The sequence below is a fragment of the Rissa tridactyla genome, chromosome 6 (genome assembly GCF_028500815.1).
Source record: "Rissa tridactyla isolate bRisTri1 chromosome 6, bRisTri1.patW.cur.20221130, whole genome shotgun sequence".
NCBI lineage: Eukaryota > Metazoa > Chordata > Aves > Charadriiformes > Laridae > Rissa > Rissa tridactyla.
The window spans coordinates 61,176,100-61,200,135 of NC_071471.1; the positions used below are offsets into that span (position 1 = coordinate 61,176,100).

The 24,036-nt window shown below is 41.9% G+C and overlaps 1 protein-coding gene across 1 annotated transcript in view; it reads right to left on the reverse strand.

Annotated features, from left to right (window-relative positions):
- LOC128911172 (VPS10 domain-containing receptor SorCS1-like) overlaps positions 1-24,036 on the reverse strand; it is a 303,650-nt gene that overhangs the window by 200,632 nt on the left and 78,982 nt on the right. Inside the window, exon 2 of the mRNA XM_054205538.1 lies at positions 10,712-10,779. Within this exon, the coding sequence (XP_054061513.1) occupies positions 10,712-10,779 (68 nt within the window). The remainder of the gene's footprint in view (positions 1-10,711; positions 10,780-24,036) is intronic.

Genomic DNA, 24,036 nt, shown 5'->3' on the forward strand with positions numbered 1-24,036 from the left:
GGACACACTCCAGCACTTCAATGTCTTTCCTGTAGTGAGGGGCCCAAAACTGAACCCAGTACTCGAGGTGAGGCCTCGCCAGTGCCGAGTACAGAGGCACGATGACTTCCCTACTCCTGCTGGCCACGCTATTCCTGATACAAGCCAGAATGCTGTTGGCCTTCTTGGCCACCTGGGCACACTGCTGGCTCATGTTAAGCCGGCTGTCCACTAACACTCCCAGGTCCTTTTCTGCCGGGCAGCTTTCCAGCCACTCAGCCCCAAGCCTGTAGCGTTGCTTGGGGTTGTTGTGACCAAAATGCAGGACCCGGCACTTGGCCTTATTAAACCTCATCCCATTGGCCTTGGCCCATTGATCCAACCTGTCTAGATCCCTCTGTAAAGCCTTCCAACCCTCAAGCAGATCAACACTCCCACCTAGTTTGGTGTCATCCGCAAACTTACTGAGGGTGCATTCAATCCCCTTGTCTAGATCATCAATAAAGATATTGAACAAGACTGGCCCCAAAACTGAGCCCTGAGGGACACCACTGATGACCGGCCGCCAACCAGATTTTGCTCCATTAATCACAACTCGCTGGGCACGGCCTTCCAGCCAGTTTTTTATCCAGTGGAGGGTACACTTGTCCATGCCATGATTCTCCAGTTTCTCCAGGAGAATGCCGTGGGGGACGGCGTTGAAGGCCTTACCAAAGTCCAGGTAGACAACATCCACAGCCTTCCAATATCTTCCAATATCTATCCAATATCTTCTGTGTTGATTTTCCTTCCTTAGAGAGAGAACTGACTATTTAAAATGAATGGTTTTCAAGGTCATTTCTTACCCTTTTGCAAAGACTAGCCTCTGTTCAGAATCCAAACAGAAGATGACATAAATTGACCCAAAGATGACAATCTACCCTGTCTGCAAAGATGTGCAAGAGGTTCTCAAGGTCCTGTTAGATGTTGGATGAGAACATACCAGAAGTTGGACTTGGGTAAAGCATAGGACAAATCTCTGTTAGGCTTCAGCCATGGATGGAGACTGTAGGCTTATGCAGCTGTGTTTCTCCTCTAACTCTTCAAGGACTGTTTTTTATTAGCCAGTTTCATCCAAAACTCTCAGCTTATTTACTGCAGATGGACAGGTAACATAACCCCATTACCCACACATGCAACGGTGAAGAAGCTTGCCAAAAGCTGTCTGTAAGGAAGGCTAGGACTCGCAGCTGTGGTTCTCATTCCACAGCTCTAAACAAAAGGTACATTGCTTCCTACAAGCAAGGACAGAAATAAATAGAGGAAACCAAAAAATGCGAGGTTTTCAGCCTCCTAAATTGATCCTTTGGAGCTGAGAGAGCCCGGGACAATGTAAACACACCCAAAGTATCAGTAAGAACACAGTAACTTGTTGGTAAAGCACAATGGGAGCTTAGACCTGATTACAGCTTCCTTTTATCCTCCTGTCTTACCGAAGGTTTATTTAGCACACAGTTCTTCTAGCCTCCTGTTTCTCTTTTGTCTTATTTAAAAAGATTTTGTATTCAAATGTAAAAGGACAATGCTGGCCCAATTTTGATTGCAGTCCCTTTTTCCCCAGAGGTTACAGTGCCCATCAGACTGGCAGCCGAGTGGTGTGCAGATTTTAAAGCCTGCAGCTTAACAAAAATCTCTCGGGGACTCAAGACTAGCAGTCACAGCCTGCTGGCGAAGACTGGCAGCTTTTTAACTAGTGACAAGGAACCTGCCATCTCATCAGACTGCCTTCCAGCATCTGTGTCCCAGCTGTGTTTCTCCCTTAAATATGGGAAATACCTGGTTCCCAGTTAACTCTGTGAGGGGTACCTCCTCTCCTCCTGTTCTGCCTTAGGAGAGAGAATAACTTTGTAGCATTACCACCATGAAAGAGTAAAACCCTCCAGTTTTATCAGAAGTAAAAAGAAATTGCTTTTGTTCACCAGCAGAACAGAAAGAAGATTTCTTTTATGCTGGACAGCGGAAACACGTAAGCCAACAATTAACATTCAGCTGGTCTGCAGGAAAGCCAGGCTTAAAGCTCTGCTTGGCCTGATCAGAGCTATGATCCGAAGCTCAGCCTTCAGTATGACAAAGCAGCATGCACGTGTCCAGTTCACAGAGGAATCCACCCCATTCTGATTCCCCTTCCGTCCCATCCTGGTTCATCTTTCTAGCCAACATACTTTAAGCAATGAAGAAAAAAAGCCCTCAGGAACTAAATGTGAAGAATCTATGTTTGGGCTTTCCCATCAGCAGTTGCAGCCATTCAGTTTTCTCTTCACCATGTGAAAACCAGGAAGTGGGTCTTTCTCCCACCACAGAAGAGCTGAGATTGTGAGCAGTCCCTGAGCCCAGGAGCTCAAGCTTGAAGGAAAAACAGAAGGAAACAAATGGGAGCACATACACAGATATGTATGTAGAGTCTGGAAATACAGCATTAAAAGCAAATTAGTAGAACAAACAATACTGTCCTTTTGCCATAATTTTGCCTGGGGGAAGACTGGGTATCATTTTCTGTCTCTCCTTATGAAGTAATTTAATACACAATACATGTGGCGTCTCTGAATTTCTATTACTTTTCAACTCAGCATCTCTCATAGATACGCTATCTATCTAGATGGCAAGATCATTGAAAAGAGGTTTTGTATTCACACTGAACTATACAGCACACAGTAAAATGCATGCTAGGGAAATTCATGCAACTTCCTTACAGAAGAAACTCATTTGTAGGGTAGGGGGAAATAATGTGTGAAAGAGAGAAGGAAGGCTTTTTACCTCCCATTGGGGCAAAGCAATGTATGGGTTTAGAGTGCATTACAATTGATGTTCATAATCGACAGGCCACATCTTCACCCACCACTTAATGCATCTCACCAGTGAAATGGCTTTGCACAATAGCAGTGGGAGGCTGCCAGCCAGGATAGAAAAGTTCCTGAATCCCCACATGCCTCTTCCAAGCCTTCATAAGGGAAAGCCGAGCTGCAAACTAATTCCTTGCTCACCAGGAACTGAGTTTCCCTAAAGTCATCCCTGTCATAAAAGCACAAATCTCTTCAGCCCTGAGTACACATAGACCCTCAACTGCACATCCTAATGACAAGAGGCAAAGTGAACCTTCCTTGCCCTAATTGCTCCAGCTCCCTGCACAGTATTCACTAACAATACTGATGCACGCACACAGATCCGGAGTCTCACACAGTGGCCCTGGGCCTTCCTAATGGACTCTGGGCCTTCCTAACGAACAGCCCATGCATTGATGTCCTGCTTCCCCCCCCATTAAATTTCTGACATGATGAAAGAAAAGCCCACTGGTGCCGAGAACTACATTTGCTCTGAGGCACAGGAACTGCTGGCAGGATCACACTTAAAAGCTGGCTTTGCTATCACCATTGAAGACACAAGTTGATTAATTGTGGGCTTTATTTCTCCTTTTCTGTTTTACCCAATTATTATTTAGTAGGTTAGAGAAATCAGAAAAAAGGACACTTCCAAAAAAGCCACTATGTTTTGGTGTATACAGTAGTCAGTTTATGCTGCACAGCAAACATACTGTTGATATATATTTAAATATGCATTTTTACAGCACATAGTTTCCAGGTGTTTCACTACACCCTTCAAGAGAGACCTACTGACACATGACTGGCTCATTCTGGAGTAACAATAAACCCAAGGTGCAGATGCAGAAATATTTGGGACCTGGATCTGAAGACCTTAGAGTTCAGATCTGAAACACGTATAATTCATTCAACTGGAGTAGTTTTTTGTTTAGCCAAGCTCAGCCCCAAATATTCTTTCCTTTTTGTGATTAATGGAGGATACATCCCTCTGAAAAGATAAGTACAATTTTACCCAGCTTTGCAAAAGGAAGAGTGACTGCATAGATGTGAAAGGGATGGAAATATCAGAACACAAAGGGTGTTTTGCTTTCTGATTATGAACTGGTAACTACTGTGTTATTTGTCTTTCCTCTTACATATTAGCTCCAGTCTAGCTCGTCTGCAGTTATTACACAGCCACAACAGACAGCTGAACTCCGTGGACCAAAACTAGAGATAGTTCTGCTATATTTTACCAATATCTTTTGTGCAAACAGGTACAGTCAAGGAAACAGATGTAGAAGTTCATCTTCTAATTTGCAGAACAAGAATGACAAACTGCATTTAAACAGTGTATGTCTATACAGTGGCATGAACATTGTGCATCTGTTATTTACAATATATTGATAATACATTTCAGTGTTAATATTCATTATCTTGATTTACATGTTTTTCATGCAGAAACTGGATTGGGATTCTTTTTGATTCACTTGATAGCATTCCTACATTTCATGACTGGCTGCAACAAAAAACACACTTTTAATATGCTTAATAAATTTGCATCGCCATTAGTGCTGAATATTTTATCCATGCAGACCAGGCAATGAGGAGCACATCACTAAATCCTTAACCAAATCTGATCCTTCAAAATATCAGGGTATGATTCTTCAAACTATGCCAAGGCAGAACTTACTTGAGATTGTTTAATCAAAGACAGATGTAATTCCACAAAATGCAATGGTTATACCGGCCCTCATTCTTCAGGGAAGGTAAGAATGTGGTAAAATTCAATAAGATTTAAGTCTCCTGCTAAATTAGGATCTATTTAAGCATCTGCTGTGGCTCGTTTCCCAGGTAGGTCTTTTTTGGTTTTTCAGGTGGGTTTTTTGTTTTTGTGATTTCCACCCCCCCGCCCTCCAGCATTACTGGACCTTTTTGAGAGCAGACAAAACATTCCAGAAAACTTTGGCAACCAACTAGAAGAGTTGACTGTGATAGAATTTTTTATTACTGTTAGGCACCAGGGTAAAATGAGACCCTTCATGTAAAAAATTGATAGCTATAGAAACTGCTACGTCTCTAGGGGTCCTGATGGCTGAACAGAGTGTCCCATCACACACTAAAAAAGATGCACTCAGCTCCACACTCAGTCAGTGTATGAAATCCATGTTCTAAGCCTGCTTCCAGTGCAAGCAGATCTCCCGCTGCAATCAAACCGTAAAAATATACTGCTTCCTATGCGAATAGCTGAGTGTGCAAACTCATTCTTCCCTCCCCACCAGATGCCTTCCAGCATCTATACACAGAGCAGCCAGTGGTACATATGTTTGCAGGAGCAAAAGTGAAAAAAAATTCAAATAAAAGACACAACGAAACATCATTGTTACAATTTCACTAAATGCCCATGGGAGATAACCTAGCAGCATTTATCAAGCTCTGATACTCAGTTAAGGGAAGTGACTTACTCACACTGAGCAACTGAAGCACCATATTTATAGATAAAAGCATTTCAAATACTTCTTTTCAGGTTTCCCTTTCCCACAAAACTGCTGGTTAAAATGTGCTTAATGAGACTTTCCTTTCCCTCACTTTGTCGGTTCCTCTCATGGATTTGCTTCTCCTACCTACTTCAGCTGAAAGACCCTAATCTGCTGTTGCAGAGCACATTGTGTCACTAAGCCACAAGTTATGATCTTGTTAATGTGGCTCAGCAGGTAGAAAATAAATGTGAGTTGAGAACTGCCCATCTGCAAAACAGAAGTAAGGAACCAGCATAAGATGTGCAGCAGAATGATGAACACAGTAACAGACATATCGTGGAAATTCCCCTCAAAGGAAGTAAGCAAACACTGACAATCTTTCAAGCCTCCCGTTGCAAGATGTCTCTAGTCTAGAAAAGAAAATCTCCACAAACGTGTCAACAATACTGAAGATGACATGGATGTCTATATCTCTGACCCACAGAGAGGGCATTCTTACATAGCAAGGAGCCAGAAAATCGCATGCAGAAATATAAACATGTGAGTCTTCAAAGCATCTATAGTATTTCTAACCACATAGCTGGGGTCAACTCACAGCCAAGACTTTTCAAACAGGATTTAAGGGAGAGAAAGATGTCTACCAGAGATCATCTGGCTAATATTGCAAGGTTGTATTCAGATATGAACCTCAATCTACACCTACCTCTTTCTCTCAGGCTTCTATCCCTAGAGCAATCACAAGAGACACACGTTCGGGTTGCTCCATTACTCCTTTTCATTATCTAACATATGAATGCAAACCCATTTCCAACAAGTGTTTTCACCAAAACACTACCACACATAACAGTGATTATGGGAGTAGCCAACATACAGGCTAACACAATGGTACTTAGACCTTAGTAGTAAATATCCTATAGGTATCCCAGTATCTTGTCTCCAGCAGTGGCTAAGAGCAGAAGAGAGTAAGAACACAGTAAGTACAGTGAATTCTTTATTTCATGAAGTTGTGCCATGGAGTAAATGAAGGTTATTCCTATACCAAGTGGCAGAGAGTTCTGATTCTTCTCTGGCTTCCCTTCCTGAAAGGACAGAGTTGTAGGATGATGTTTCTGTGGTGGTGTTGGAAGGTAGAGATGAGTAAACTGATGGAGGAGTTAAAAACCAGCTTGAGGTTAAACAAAATGGCCATGAAAAAGCTAGAAACAGAGCCTTAGACTTCTGACAATTTTTATCTTGCTGTAATCTCTGTAATATTTATCACCGGGCAATCACCAAAATATTGCAGATGCCAGCTAACTAAATCCATTCAAGGCTTTTCAGGGGGAGGGGAGAGAGGAGGAAGACAACGATTAACATCCCCTGCTTTACATATGGGAAGTTAAAGCTAGAGCTATATGAAGCATAAGTATTTTTCAGAGTCCTTGAGATTCCTTTATGGCACATGTGCTAAAGCTTCCTTACTGCAGAAACCAGCAGCAGTGGAAGACAGGCTGGAAGTGTTAAGCACTCCTGAACTGGGGAGCTCAGAGTTCAGGTACAATGTTGGGGTGTGGGAGTATCATCAATAACTTCCAGAACTAACAGAGCAACAGATCTCAATTTAGAACTTAAATGCTGTCAAACCAAACAAACTCTACATCTTCCTACTTTCTGTCTGAAAAGCAATCTTTAATTACTGCTATTTTTACAGCAAGTTGAATGGAATTACTCATTCCTGACCAAATACAGAGCTATAAGAAGGCAAAGAGGTGAATAGCAACACTCATTGCTTGTCAGCCTCTCAAGGCCCTGAGGGAAAGCGTCCTGGCACATCTTTCCAGAGCATCATATTTACACAAATAGAAAAAAGATTAGTCCTCCCCCACCGCTGTCTGCAGCTCGTGGATACCATAGTCACTATTCTGACATTTTTATTTATTGGAAACGTAAGCTTATCTTACTCCAGTGGTAAAAAACATCTTCTCCTAACTCTCACAGATTAATCCTCTTTGCGATCTGAGAGATATCTAGGAGAGGAAGAGAAATAAACCCAATACAGTCAGTTAATTGCTCAGTGACAGATAATCTTTTCTCCTCCTATAAAAAGAATAATAAAAAGTAAATAAAAAGCCCTCAACTAAAACTGTGGAAAAAGTCTGCTGAGAGGATAACAGCGTAATTAAAGTCAGGCCCAGCCTGATGCAAAAATCTCATTTACCATGTACAGAAGCAGCAGCCCACTTTCTGTCCAAAGCTCAGTGAGCACAGAGCCTTAGCACTCTAGAAGATTGTATAGATTCATCCCATCTCTTTTCTCTTACTGTATTTCATCCCTTCATGTCTGTCGCCAGTGGTCTCTTAATTCATCGGTAGTTTTAGAAGGGCGATCTCCATCCATTAGTGCTGCAGCCAGCTGTAGTTAAACTGGCTGAAAAATTACAAAGAAATGCCATCCTAGCAGGTACTAGTGTGTTTATAAAGAAGACAGATTCATATCTTGTAGGCGATGGCATAGTTGTGTTATAGATGGTTACAGTCCCATCAGTCACAAGACTGCTTAAATCACCCAGCTACACCTTCAAATGACAGATGTGCTTATAACCAGCTATAGCATAAATGACTCGTGTCTGTGACACGCTTCTAAACAGCCCCTCGTCATTCATCAACCTTTTGAGAATGCACTCTGCACAGACGGAGAGAGTGGTATTTCTTTGTCATGTATTCAAGCCAGAGATTCCCCTTCAGTTGTGGGTACCTGCAAAACTACCTGTATTTCTCCTCTACCCTTCAGAAACAGAATCCTTGACACCAGAAATCAAACCAGACATGAATGAGATCATGCTTTCTTCCATCTCACAGCATCAAACCTAGAGGCATGAAATAAATTAAAGTGCAAGATATGTTTCTCCCCTTCTCTCAATTCTATTTTTTTCTATGTTTTTTTAAACAAGCGGGGAGATTTAAATTAACATGTCACTTAGGCAGCCAGGAGGAGCAACAGCTAATAACCTCTCTGTCAGGTGCATTTAATAAAAAGATATGCCCATCTTATCATTTCTTTCCATCACACTAAGAACAGAGAAGCCGTCCTGGGATCTTCACAGGAATGTTTATTAGCGACCTGAAGGCATGCATCTAACAGCAGAGCCAAACTAAGGACAGAAGACAATATAACCATCTTATGGCATGCTTATGTAAGGCAACAAGATCGAGGAACGACAGTGAAGTGCACTGGCAACTTTCAGAGCAGTCACAAACACTGAAGAGCTGATCAAGAATAACAGAGCTCTGCAAAGATAAGGGGGTTGACTTTATCTATCCTGGTTCTCTTTCAACACTTCTCAGTCCAAAGCATTTGCCCAGGGATTCTGGATGGTTGGCCATGCAACTGTGATCAAGTGTTCACAAGTGACGTGTTCCAAGTGAACCTGAGGCTGATGGGTTCAAAGTAAGACAAGCAGTTCCTCAAATAATCTATGGAACTCCTTGCTCTAAAATGCCACAGGTACCAAAAATTTTAACACACTCCAAGAGATATTAAAAAAATTAGCTTATGGGATATTATTCCTGTGATATACACTAAAACCAAAAAAATTATTGAGACCCAGATGGACCTTAAACTGAAGGTGGAGGAAGGACTGTAAACTTCAAACTTAAGAAAGAGAATACTAGGAGGAAGTGTCAAATATGATAAGCCTGTTCATATATTCTTTATTAGACTGCTTTTTTGGTAATAGGATACTTGGCTAGAGGAAACAATCAGGCCATTACTATTGTTATTAATCACATTCTGACATTAGGACTGTCTGAAGTCCAGAAAAGTGCACTGCACTCACTAGCTCTAGGACTGCTACATTTCCAAAGCCCCAGCTTCTGGTACATCCTCCAGTGAAATCCCCACAGTCCCTTCTCTTTTAATCAGGGTAAAATTTGTGCCGTTGTGGCATGCTCCAAAGAAACCAATTCTGAAACTGGCAACAGCATAAGTTCATCAGCACAATTTTGTGCCTGCGTTCATACACCTGAACAAGAAGTATGTTTTCCACTCTGATGTGGCTGTCCTATTTTCAGTCTTAAACCAGTACCTCAACACAATCCTGCGTTGGATTGCACGAGTAAAGTACTACTTCAGTATGGTCAGCAATGGGAAAGGAGATGTCTCTACATAGTGAAGCACCATACCTTCCTCAATGACTGATGAAACAGAGATGAATATTTCTCAGGGTGAAATGACCAAGGGTAGTAAGAGGAAACAAAAATAATATATTTCATATTTATGAATATTCTTCTCAAAACCATTGAGAAATGAAAGAATCTAGCCCAAACCCCCTTCAGAAAAACACTGCCAAAGCCACAGTCCTGAAAGGCTCTTTACTATGGTGTGCACCACATGGGGTTTCTTGTTTGTTTTATTTCTTCAGGCCAGTAGGTAGAGCACTAGTCTAAGTTCAGAATATACTCCATATCAAATCCCTCCTCTGTCATTCTCTTAAAAACCTCTGGAGTTCCTTCAACAGAAAGGTTATTTGTTCTCCTTCTGACCCAAAATCCTCCCTTGGAAACAAAAATCCTTTCCTCAACAAGTTTATCAAAAACAAGTTCATTCCAACAATAAGTTTTAGTTTCAAATACCTAAAGTTTTCTTGTATCAAGACTGTAGCCTGTTCACCTCCATCAATGACCTGCATACAAAACTTGCATACAAGACTTCCCACCAAATTTTCACAGATGGAACCATGAGAAAACCTCCCTTTCATCCATTACAGGTCATGAAAGTACCACTAAGGGACGCGTGAAGTAAACACCCCTTAGATCCATTTTTCAGAGAGATAAAAACATCTGCTCTCATTGAATCTAAATAACTGCCTTAAGAAATAGATCATGGCCCAACTCTTTACTTTGGTTCACAGAGTGCATGGCATAATTTGAAATCATGAAAGTATCAAGGCATTCCCTATAAATCAGTCTAGTAGTCAACACCACACAAACGGAAATCAATTATCTGGTACTAATTCTATCAGTTCTGAATAAACAGACACTGAATACTCGCACACAGGTATTCCCCCAGTCTTAGTAGCACTGATTTTTCACAAGGATCATTTGGGCAGTAGACAGCCATAAGATCCTCCATTATAAACAAGGACTTAAGGCTGTTGAGTTCTCCTAAAAATAACCAGTTGGTTAATTTGATTCTAAATAAAATGGGAAAGGGGAAATCAAATGATAGCACATCCACGAAGTACATTATCTAGCTGAAACAAGACAATCAGACTTCAGCCTCTTTGTCCTTGAGTAGGAAAGAACAGAAGTGAGAGAGAGGGTTTAGCTACAAACCTTCCAGCACATTTAAAAAAATCCAATTAAATTCAATAAAAGAATTGTATCAGGCTCTTCCTATTTAAGTAAGGTGGTAATTATTAACTCAATTTATCTCCATACCTCCAAAGAGAGCTCTCTGTGATGCTTCCCAGGTTGTAGTCATACAGCTTTGTCAGAATTAGAATCACCTAAAGGCAAAAGAAGAAATCATGGTTAGTCTCAAACAATTACAATCTCATAGAACTGAAATGACCCCAGGGAGGGCTTAGGATTCCTTTAATGGGTGCTTAACATAATTGAATGAATTGTTAAAAGCATTTGCCTAAACTGACATGGGAAGTATTTGCAGAGATATATGTTGAGACAATCAGACCTTTTCTTGCTCAACTCCTCTGCATGATATCACCAACAGGTTCTTCCCTTAACCCCAGGAGGCAGAGTGCAGTGGGAAGAAGCTGACGTGCTAGACATAATGTTTCAGGATACAAGATGAGGTCTGCTGTATGCAGTAGAAATAGCGATTACTTTCTGCTCTGTTTCACAAGCACTGGAAGTGCTGATCTTTTTCACAGCTGAGGTGCACAGATAACCCACTGGCCTGTCTCCAGTCAAATTCTTTCTGGTTGTAACAGATGATACAACACAAGCAAATAATCACCAGTTTTGGCCTGGGAAACTCAGACCGGACATCAGGAAAAAAAATCTCCATAAGGAAAAGAATTCAACACTGGGACAGGCTAACAAGAATACCTGTAAAGCCTCCATCCTTGGAGGGTTTAACGACCTGGCTAGACAAAGTCATGGCTGACTCAATCTGTAGTTTGTGATAACACTGCTTTGAGTAAGAGGTTGAACTAGGGACCTCCAAATGTCTCTAACAACCAACATTTCTATGACTTCAGTGAAAAGTTTTAGATTTAGCCAGAATGGAAGTGCTTCCAGATTTAGGAGTTTTATTAGCTTTTTTGATAAACAGCTTTTCCCTCCTGCCAAAACAGACGCATCTAGAATACAATTATCTTACTGGGGGGAGGAAAGCAATTTTAGCAAAAAGAATTTCCAGCAAAACATTTCAGCCTGCTCTTTTGTTAATATCTTTAAGAAAAAAAAAAAAATTTACCAACTTTCAAGATGATGGGCTCCTTTAGCCAGACCTACATTTGGGACATAAACTACCAGACCATTACTATTGCTACTAATTTATTTTGCATTTCTCCCTGCCAGGTCACTGTATATCTTATCCTCCTCTCTATCCTATTAAAACTGCCATAAATTAAAGAGGCACAACTCTTCTTATCTGACAAAATCCCTGATCTATATACCTCTACATTATTATTTTCAGCCTGGGTTCCTAAGAAATGAGGGTCACAAATACACATCACGCTGCTCCCTCGACATCACCAACTTCAAACAATTTGGCAGAGAAGCAAAGGACTGGAGGAAATTCAGTCCCTGTAAGCACTGTACAAGCTGGAACCAGCATGGCAGAGGAATAGCCACGTGGCTGCTTGCACCAGGGCAGAGGCACAGACCTCACCACTGCCTTTTCCGAAAGCAAAAGCCATCCTACCTCTTGCACACTGACAACCCCAAAACAGCCACACTGGGAACTGCCCCTTTCCAATACACTCAACATATGACAGACCAGAAAAAGCACGGTGATGTGGGAGATGAGGGAATAAGCAATCACATAGTTACTGCAATAGAGGAAGGTATAGGGCACAGAGCACACACCCCTGACAGACATCCTTTCCACAGCACAATTCTGTTAAATCCCTCACAGCACAGAGAGAGGCTGCCCAAAGCATTCCTATCTGCACAAACACTAGTCGTGTGTGGCTGATGAGGGAAACAGGAGAGGCACCTGGAAAAACAGCGGTTCACCAGGCCTGACCATCACCAAACATCCTCCAGAAGAAAAGCAGCCTCCCTTATTATCTGCTGCCATTTTGATTTCCCACATCCCACTATGCCCACTTACTGCTTTATGTCCAAAATAAGAGCCTCACCCTGCTATCTATAAATAACTGGCTGCAAAGTCAGGCTATTAAAATGCAAACCCATCAGGCAGAAGACAAGGCGAGGGGAAGACAGCCCGACTTTGTATCTCAGTGACACCGCACAAAGGGCTCCACAGAGAAACGAGGACTGTGGAAAGGCCCAGGGCCGGCCCCAGCCTGCCCCACTCCTGGCAGGGTGTGGGACAGGCCCTGCCTGCAAGGCCCTGCCCTGCCCCTCACCTCAAGGTTCACGTGGGGCCTGGTCATGGCGGTGCAGAGGGCAGCCCTGAGGCTCCCTAAGCAGAGATCAGGGTCCTGCCACAAGGCTGCCCCTCGGCGCCAGGCCCAGCCCAGCCCTGCTGCGTGACCCCTCGATCTGTCCCTGGGTCCCCATTTCCCCAGTGGCTCCCTCACATTCTCCCCCACCAGCCCTGCCCCGTGGTCTCGCAGCAGCAAGTCACCCCAGGCCCCTCCTCCAGGTGCCCTGACCACCAACGCCAAATCCCACCATGTCCTCCAGCAATACCCACCCTGTGGCAACTGGGGACTGATCCACAGTGACCCCAACCCACCGAGCGGCATTTCCCCCTGAAATAGCTCCATGTTTCCTGCCTGGCCTGAAGCCCAGAGGACAACAAGCATCCCCCCATTATAATGGGGGTGGTTCACACAACCGCCATGACCCCTCCCCTCTGCTCCCCAGGGCACCCTGACTTGGATATCTCCTCCGTCTCCCAAAACACACAGTCCCACTGCTGTCCAGGAGGTGCCTCCCTCTAAGCCTGGAGGGTCTCTGAAGAGGCAGCCAATGTGCGAAGCACCAGCCGCCTGCCGGGCCATCAGATGGCGGATCTGCAGCGGGCACACATGCTTCGCGAAGGCTTGCGCCAATTAGGGCTTTATAAGTACTAAATTTCAATCTCCACCCTCCCAGGAATGCTTATCGGTGACAGCAGGGCAGCTGTCTGCTCCAGATACAGGACTGTGCTGCGGCCATCCCTCACAGCACCTCTGAAAGGGTAATAAATCCCCTGCATATAAATACAAATAAATACAAATTGGGGCGGGGGGAGAGAAAAAGGAAGAGAAAGGGGTGTGTGCATAAAGCCTTTCTGAATAACCACTCTCCCAATGAATGGTAGCAGTGAACTCAATGAGGTTCAGTGCCAGCCTGCGTGGAGACCTTCCATACGATGTGGGAGTTGTGCGCACCCTCGGCTTCCAGCCTCCCTTAGATCTGCAAAGCAGCTGGACAGTTGCTTACATCTTTTTCCAAGCCTTGCTGTCTTCTCTTGGCCCTCTCCTCCTCTGCTTGCCAGAGGAACCAGAGATGTAAGTGACTAATGAATATTTCTGCTAATGAATATTTTGACATCTGGTAGTTTTACAAGCAGACAGAAACTCGGAAGAGTAAATAGGAAAAACAGTGAGGTTTTTCCCCCCTTCTTTGCCACTGGCTGGTGTAAATCTTGGGGAAGATCATACAAAGAATCAAGAAACACTTTTCCCATCTGTCAAACCCAAGAATTAGAATCAAACTAATTTTATCAAATACTAAGATTAGCAGTGTGTGATTACTGGCATTAAATAGACTGAGAATTATTTCTCACAAATCACTCAGATTTTTACTTTTTCCAACTGAGGAAAAATCAAAATTCTGAAAACTTCCATGAAATAAAACTCCATCAAGAATTTTAGTCTCCTCACTTGAGGGAAAAAAACTGTAATTGACAACCCAAAAAATATGAAATGACAAAAAATTAAAAGTGCCAATATGAGAAATCAAAATATTTCACTTCCTGGAACGTCTCTTTTGTTCTTTTTTCTTCCCCCAGAAATTTCAATAAAACCCACACAATCTTAGAGTGCTGTAGGTTCTTCGAACTGATGCAGGGGGAAAAAACCCAGCTGAATTCCATCATACTTTTTTTTTATATAGCTCTAACAATCCCTCTACAGAGGCATCCCTGGAGTCATTCAAATACGCACATTAGTTGCAGACTAGTTACATCAAGAACTCTAAATAATATTGGTATATCCTAGCATCTTAGTAAATTTAGGTCAAAATCTTAACATTTAACATTTCCAAGTTAATATTTCTATTTAACACCACGCTGCAGCATACACATGCAAGGCCAAGTGTACGTGGGTTGAGGCAATCCCAATCACAAATACAGGCTGAGAGGAAAACGGGTTGAAAGCAGCCCTGAGGAGGAGGACTTGAGGGTGTTGGTTGATGAGAAGCTCATCATCAGCCAGCAATGTGCGCTCGCAGCCCAGAAAGCCAACTGCATCCTGGGCTGCATCAAAAGAAGCGTGGCCAGCAGGGCGAGGGAAGTGATTCTGCCTCTCTACTCCACTGTTGTGGGACGCCACCTGGAGTACTGCATCCAGCTCTGGAGCCCCCAACATAAGAAGGATATGGAGCGAGTCCAGAGGAGGGCCACAAAGATGATCAGAGGGCTGGAGCACCTCTCCTATGAAGCCAGGCTGAGAGAGTTGGGGTTGTTTAGCCTAGAGAAGAAGAGGCTCCGGGGAGACCTTATAGCAGCCTTTCAGTCCCTAAAGAGGACCTACAAGAAAGCTGGGGAGGGACTCTTTATCAGGGAGCGTTTCAATAGGACAAGGGGTAACTGTTTTAAACTGAAAGAGAGGATATTTAGATTAGATATCAGGAAGAAATTCTTTACTCTGAGGATGGTGAGGCACTAGAACTGGTTGTCCAGAGAAGTTGTTGATGCCCCATCCATGAAGTGTTCAAGACCAGGCTGGATGGGTCTTTGAGCAACCTGGTCTAGTCAGAGGTGTCCCTGCCCATGGCAGGGGGTTGGAACTAGATAATCTTTGAGGTTCCCTTCTAATTCTAACCATTCTATGATTCTATATGCACCAATTTGTTGGGTAATAGCTTAGATATCTCCGCTTAGTGCAGATATCCTATTCCCAAAACACATAAGGGCTTTCCAATAGGATACTTTGTCATTTTTGTGGACCTCTGTCAGCTCCTGAGTATCTTTAAGCCTATCTCTAGTTTCAGCAGTCTCCTTGTGTCATTTACTGTGGTTCAAATACTAGCAATAGGTCTGCTTAAACATATATGTGCAAAACAAACAAGTCATTAGGCAGAAAATTAGTTATTTCTGCCCTAGAGTTCAGTGTTCTCTTTTCCCCTTTGTAATGATATTTGAATAACCTATGCAAGGCCATGATTTTAGCTATATTTACTTTTTCAGAAAACATATTTCTCCCTTGCTGTTCTCATTCTTTGTTATTTAGCCTGCAAAGGTTAGTTCGTGTTTAAGAGTGTTTCTTTTTCTTTTTTTGCTCTGTGGCTGTCACTATGCAGCACTGAGGAACCTAATGAACAGAGACATGCATATTATGTTGTTCTAAATGTCAGAGTATGGGCTGTGAAGAAACATAGTAATGAAATGAAAAGTATTGTCTCACCTTTTTTTTTTCTCCCTTTGTTTTTTTTTCTGAGTCTGTGTATTTTTCTCCCTTCTTTACCGCTTACCAATCAATGCAAACTAACAAGAGCAAGAAGAAAAGAACAAGCAAACTAGAGATACAATGAAAAGGAGCTGAAAATCCAGTCTTATGCCAGCTCTGCTGTGAATACAGATAACCCTTCCTATTGCATAGAAATGCAAGGCTTCAGAAAGTCTGTTCATTTGGATCAGCAGTTGAAGTGGGTTATTCTGCCATAGCAGGTATGGAAGAGAAAGAAAGAGAAAGCTCTATAATGTCTGCATTGATAGCTCACAGGTAAAGATATTTGATCCTGGGTTTACTACATCCCCAGCGAGTGCACTAAGCGTGAGGTATAGCACTAAAAATGTTTTGTTTGAGTTACTTATATAAAGTGGAAAAGCCCCAGCAGCCAAGAAACAGATAGAATGCTTGGTGGGTTAGCACACTCAGCTGGGAAAAGACAGACGGATGAAAGAGGTACTTAAACCTGACTCACCCGTCTCCCAAAGGATACCAGTTCCCAGTGGCTATTCTAGAAGGATGGGGTATTCGCATCTTGGATACCATTATGTTTTTCTTCAAACCAAAACAGCATTTTCGAGAAAAATTTCCTTTATTAATCAGTCCTGACCTGTGATTGCTTTTTAAGACTTGGGATGTGAAGGCCCATCCATAGGTTTCAAGATGGAAATCACTGGCTGGACAGAAGAGACTGCTCTGTGAATTTGCAAGTTTAGGCCCTAGGAGGCTCTTTGCTACATTGGGAGAAATTCTAGGATAAGCAGGGCTAAATTTTTCCCAGATCTACTTTGGCTCATGTTCAACTGGTCCACGCTGCCTCATCACACCCTTCCTTGCACTGCTGACTCAGGTTTAATACTGGCTTAAATCTTTGTCTTGACCTTGTTTTCAACTCCTCTACAAATGCATCTAGCAAGGCTCCCAATGGGTATCAGCCAAAGTTTGTCCTTTACTGCAGCACCAGTTCCAACTGTAATGCAAGGATTACCTTTAACCTGGCTTTTCACCCCCGCAAAAAATATTTAGTGTCAAACAGCACTGAACTAGCTGACCAGGAAGGTGGTGAATGAAAGTTCACACCCTGCTGCGGATCAGGCTCCCAACACATTGGGAATGAAGCAACAGGATACCACTCTGTAGCTGTGTAACTCCTCTGCTGCTAATGATGTGTGTCCAGAAAGCAAGCCGGCAAGCCTGCACTAAGCTATCTTCTGCACAGCTACACAGAAACCAGTAACTGAGCCAGCTAATTGCGCACTAGGTCAGGGATCTGTACCACTTCGCACTACTCACTGACAATTGCAAATTTACTTCTGGGAACACTACGTGAGCGCTATGTTAAAACGTGTCCATGCTTCTTCAAGCTAGGCCAAACGAAGATGTGGACTGGAACAACTGTTGTGTTTAAGGTTTGATCGCTGTTACCAAAGACCCACTGCACAAAGTGGTCTGTGATGTTCCAACTCAATATCGTTTATACCAACAATGCTCTCATCTTGCATACATTTTATCAGCTGTATTCTCACCACTACCCTCAGCTTCTCTCTGCGAATGCTTTCCACTTTACACAGCACAACAGGGTACTAAACTCAAACAAACAACTTTTATAGCTGCATGGTGATAGAGATTTTTCAAACAGAACACAATAACATTTTTAAAAGTGTTCACTGTAAATTCTTGGGCTCTGATTTTTACCTCTAGATTTACCTAAAACTGTGCCAGAAAGATCGGTCCTACAGGATTCAAGTGCCAATTTCAAAAGCACAAGAGGCCTTTGCTTATGACAGCACAAAACAGCACCTTTGCTTTAATATTTTCAGACTTCCATGCTTTGCATGTAAGTTTGCATCTGTTTCCATCAAGACTGCAGCTGTCCTGAGACAAGCCACAGAACTATTTAGTCAATAGCCCAGTTTCCTGACTTGTGCACCATCAACTCTCAGCGTTACTTGTGTTTAGACTGCTCCTTACTCAACATTTTGTTAAAATCATTTGAAAGTGCTGCAAATGTTATATTTGATAAAATATTTCTAATACCTGACTGCAAGCCACTTACAGCAGCTTTCTGAATCAGTTCGAGAACCAGTTTCTTCTGTAGACCGTTAGTGTGGTGATCAGACAACTCTTTTTGACCACTGAAGTCCCAGGAAAAAAAAAAAAAAAAAAAAAAAAAGAATGCTGCCTCCCTGCCACCCCTGCAATCCAATGAAAGCCTTCAGGATGCTATTCTGTCCTGGCTTCTTGTCCAGCATCACAGACTTTTCTGTATCAAGCCCCAGCCTTAGCAGCGTGTTCATTTTCAGCATAGGATAACCAAGTCGGTCTTCATGAACTTCATCATTAGTCCTGTATTAGAACTAATAAGCCGTCAAGAAGCTTCTAGTTTCAGTCACATGCCAGCTACATACTCAACACTACGCCCTGATCTTCAGGATGTGCCAGAATTTGACAAAACAGCAGTTACAACAGTCTTCCCTCTCCTCTGGTGCCCTCCACCCATGCAAGGAGCATGCAACACATCCAGAGCGTTTGGCACTCAGAATGCCACATGGACAGTTTGGTTGCTCTGTTGTTATAACCTGTAAATGTTTTGGCATAGTGACTGTCTCACACCTGCACAGAACACAAGCAGTCTTCAATATAACAATATTTTGTTAATAAGGTATCGAAATACGTGTAGCTTTGTAAAATATGGTAATGGTGTCACTATCCTTTACAAGGCTCCCCTGATGGAACTGTCACACTGCCTTCTAATTGGAACGAGAGAAACAAATATCCAGGCACAATCAAGACAGTTTAAGTACACCTCAGTGTGCAGTGATCCATGAATCCCTTATTAAACTCTGGAGATCGCCTACTTAGCAAGAACATAAGTCAATAACAAAGAAGCACTAAATTAAGGTTTCGCAAGCTTGTTGGTCTTCTATAACTGAGCAGGAAGCTAAAGGACTTGAATCTTTCTTGTGCATTATGTGTTACTAAACCATGTTTGTCAGGCTAGACTGCAGTGTTTGAGAGTATGCACCATTTGATCAAAGACTGGAAATAATTGGGCAACGCCTATCTGTTCCCTTCTTCATCTCTCCCTTCCCAATATAGCACAGAACTTTAGGACTCAGAAAAAAAAGGGGGAACACAAGTGGAACACAGGAATATTTCACAATGAGCCTTTGGTGAGGCAGCTATGTGAGGAAATGTTTCCAAATAAATTCACAAATAAGTCTGAATAATTCATGACTGAGAATTTTACAGGCTGCTCATGAATAAAAAAAGACAAACTCTAGAGAACTCATTATTTGGGACAAATTACTTGTACAAATCTTCTTCTTAGTATTATTATTATTTAGCAATTTTATACCAGTCAGCAAGTATCAGGGTCTCTAACAACTATGCAAATACCAAGAACTATGGAGACATGAAGACTTTGTGATTTGCTTTCTTTCTGGACTGCAGATCAACAGGCTTCCTTACATAAACACATCAGCAGGCAAAGGAACAGAGGAAAAGTCTAATGATAGAGAAGGACAGCCACATGGTTACACAGCTAGACTACCAACTCCCCATTTCACTGCAGTCTTTGTCTGAAGAATCTGTAAAGTAAAAATCCCTTAATTTTTGTGCATCTTTCAGTGGACAGAAAAAAGGTCTGATATTGCTCGCTATCCCATCTGTGACAAGAGGCTGTAGCAGACACTTAGAGAGAAAGCATTAAAAGTTCTCCATGTAGAGGGCGATTCTTCCCCTTAATAACGTTCAGCAATCAGATTACGCTCTTCCTAATTCAAAAACTATTGCCACTATTGTGCCTAATAATAAAAGGATCAAAGAAAGCAAGCAAGGTTGATCAAAGATGTGGAATGGCCTTTTTTTAATGAGAAATGACTCAAACTCTAAATCCAAAAAAGAGACGGCAGAGGAGATATGAAAGACATCTGTAAAGTCCGAAGTGTCCTGAATTGATTATTCACTCTTTTTCAGTACACGAGACCTAAGAAAGCAATTGAAAACGAGAGGTTCAAAATACTACATATACATGTGCTGGGAAATTCCTTCCCACTGTATTTTGTGGATACTGAAAACACAACGTTGGTTTAAATTGAGACCGGAAAAAATCAGTGAAAGAATGCACAATGCAGTCAATTAAATAAATAGAAATATATCTAGCACAATGTTTGCGCGAGTTTTTCCAAGCGTGCAATTTTAGCCACTGTTGGAGAGGAATATGGCCAAGTATAACAATGCTTTTATTCTTATAGCTACCATAGGTGGCTTTAGCCCTCAAGAATTTATCTAAATCTGTTTATAGCTATTCATATTTTTGGCATCTATAACAACCACCTGTAGGCGACAAATTCAATGTTTGCCAAACACGGATACTAGTATTTCCTTTTTTAATCTTGTATAATTCAATCAGTAGAGCAAGATGTATGGCAGTTTCTATTATACTCAGCTTACAGGGGTGCCTGGCATGGGGACAACTTTTAGAGGAGACTACAATATGAATTCTAATAAAGTGAGGTAAAATGAGGCATCTCTCTCAAATCTTTTAAAGATGGCCCCAGTCTTCATTTTTGTCATCAGGATGAAACAGAGATTTTTTTTTTATGGTCTAAAAAGAATTTTAAATACTATCACCACTAAAGCAGAGAAAAGGAGATTGTGTTTCTGTAATAGCTAAAGCCCAAAGGCCCAGACACTGAGTTACTGCTTCTCCTGGCTCCAAAAGGAACCCAAACCTAGGCCTACCACATTCCAGAAGACCATCTTAGCCACTGACATGCTGAGTAACTTATAAAGGGGAATTAATTCCCTGCTTTAAGCCCTTTTTCCAACATTAAAATCTATTTTCACAAATTCCCTTTTCATTCAATGAGAATCTGTTTCATTGAAATATTTCTGAGCAGCTCCAAATATGATTAATGAACTCAAAAAAACCCCAAACCTGATAAATTAAAAGGAGTAAGGGGAAATTCCAGGGAGTAAATTACTGTAGGGAAAGAAAGCAGAGATATTCAGGTTCCAAAGTAAATGTAATAATGGATTTTCTTCCAATGGCAGAATTAGGCAGGAAAGAGGGGAAGGAGGACAAAAACAAGGGAAAAAACTGCCTGTCATCTTGAAATGTTTTAATACAAAGGCAAATAGTTAAGAAAGAGACAAGGTTCCATTTCAGAAGACAAAAGTTGGTATAGAGAGAATCGATTACACGCTATAATTGCATTGATGCTTAAAAGCCATTAGCATGAGAGCTCTGTGCATGTTTCAAGAGGGAAATGAAGTCTTCTATTTATTCATTTCACTGAATACCCACATAGGCCTTTGGGGGATTATTTCAGAATTAAGACCAGAGGAGGGTGAAGCCCTAAACTACTTGGAAGGAAATTTCTACTCTTACACCCTATTATATTCATTGTCAATCAGCAGCTCTTGCTTAAACACGCAGTTACTGCCGGTGATTTAGAGTGGACACCCAGAAAGGGTGAAAGGGTCAATTGGAGAAAAGCACTAAGCTGTTCTGTGCCTGGCCTGCTCTCGGGCTCGCTATTCAAACACTCAGCGACATGCAGGAGGCTCTGGGCTTTGCCAAGGGACAAAGATTTTAAGTGCTGAGAAGCCATTTCTGAAGCAAATTTGGAAAGCCTGCATATCTACAAGTGAAAACTTGCTTCTGAGTTTCTCAGACACCTGATCTTCTGTGCAAACCAGTGTTCCAGCATAGCCACTGGCAGCTAAAAGTGCCACACTCAACACTCTCAGAAAAAGAAGGAGCACGCAAGAGGAGACTATGAAAACATGCCACTTAGCCATTAGGATCCTACTTTGCAAGATATATTTATGGTGATGCCTTTCTGGTTAAGACCCAGAAGTTTCTGAAGGATTTAGAAATACCCATAAACTCCAGACACACAGAGTATTTCCCAAACCAGTAATCCGAGTCTCCACTTGAACGTAATTCACCCAACTCTGTCTGAAGAAAGAATGAAGAGTAAAAATATCACAAAAGGCAAAGTTGAGAAAAGCTGAAACGAGAGGTCTTTCCTTGGGAAAGGAACTGCATCCTGGGGGAAAACTGGGGGTGGAGGGGGAAACATAACAACAACAACAAAAAAAGGGATTCGTGTGCTATATACAATAACCAGATTGCTTATTCTGGAGCTCACTACAGAATATAAAAGTGAAAAATTAGCATGCAATGAATAATTTATTTAGCACTTTACTGTTGTTTAAACAAATCACTTTCATGAAAGCAATGTGTATTCAAGCAATAAATCACTGTTTAGCACTCTGTCACAAGCAAAAGATACTACTTGACAGAATTATTGAATGATGTTGCATGGTCGCAAGGCAACTACAACAGAGATAAGGATGATGTCCTCGAGTAATAGACTGCCTCCCTCTCACCCCAGGGAAGAAATTGAATCTTTGAAGTAAAACTTTCATCCAGGGGCAGCAGGGGTAGTGAAACTTATGACCATAAGCGCCTTTCATCTTTAGGTCCCAAAAGTGCCCTGAAAACATTAATTGATCACTCCTAACAGCAGCTCTGTGATGTAGGTTGGTTTTATTGCCCACATCAAGCATACAGGGTTTAAGAGAATTTGTTATAGGAGGCAGGGAGGGAACACTTATCTGATGAACTCCTGGGTCTTCACTCTTGAAATCGTTCTTCCCTGTCCTCTAATGCATGGAGAGATGGACTTCAAAAGGTCCTGACCTGCTCTAACTTTAAATCACAGCTTCCACCCTGTCTAGCTCTAACAGGGCATGAGTTAAATTCAAGCTTTCTATTCCTCTTCCTGTAATTCTACTATCTTTTTGCATCAACACAGATGGGAACATATACTTTTTCGACTGATCTTCAGTCAGTGATGAACAACGCTATACTAACAGACACAAGGTATGTTTCCCAGAAACTGAGAAAAAAAAGCAAGCTTGGTGCAAAGATGGCTTTTATTCAGTGCAGTCGTTTGTTACGCTGTGTTGGGGACATCTATTCTCCCAAATACCGGTTCCTCTAAAAGCGCTCTCCTAGCACTCCCAACACATCTTACACTAACAAATGACAATAAAATGCATAACTCTGTAGACAAATGTGGTAGGTCTCATCTTATGGCAACCCTTCGTGAATGGACTTAACATAGAAATTAATTTACCTCAGGCCGAGGATTCAGAAAGTGTCTTATGTGCTCCTTTGGCCGCCAACACTATTTGGTCAGTCATTACTCCTCAATAGTGCAAGATGCAAAATCAAGTCCTTGTGTTCTCAGCTTCTCCCAAATCAGCAGAAATCTCACACTTGAGCACAACAATTGCTTTAGTTTGTGTATAATCACATGAACAACAAAACAAAGCAAGAATTTACTGCTCTTGGTTTGACACAAACAAGTGAGACAAACCATCCATTCAGCTTCCACTCGCTGGTCACCACAGTCAAGGAAGTGGGAGGATTCAGAGTAACATAAGGCTTTCTAGCAGCAATGAACAGAATCACCACATGCTCTAGAAGGAGAGAGGGCAGAACGTAAGGACCACTAACCTTAACCGATTGGATGTCTTTATTACAGAAAATTAGATGACCCTAGAACTCCAGAGGAATGAGGTCAGTCTCAAAAAGAGACATTTCAGCCATCACCCAGTACCTTTTGTCATCTGAGATTCATCTGATTATATGAGAAAAGTTCTTGGGTTCCTCGCATTCTTTCACCCACTCCAGCTGCAACAAAATATGCCAGCAGCAGCTGTTTGTAATAAGCTGGAAGGCATCTTGAGACCAATTGTAATGCAAAGGTCATATTTTCTGAGCTGTTTGTAGACAGTAATTTGTAAGGTTGTAATGTCACATGTTGTCAATAATTCAAGGTGGGAAATTGAAACAGTTAATAGGTCATCAATTCTTCACTCTCCCACCTTATCTCTTTCTCCCCAAAGAGCTGTTAAACCATGTTTCAT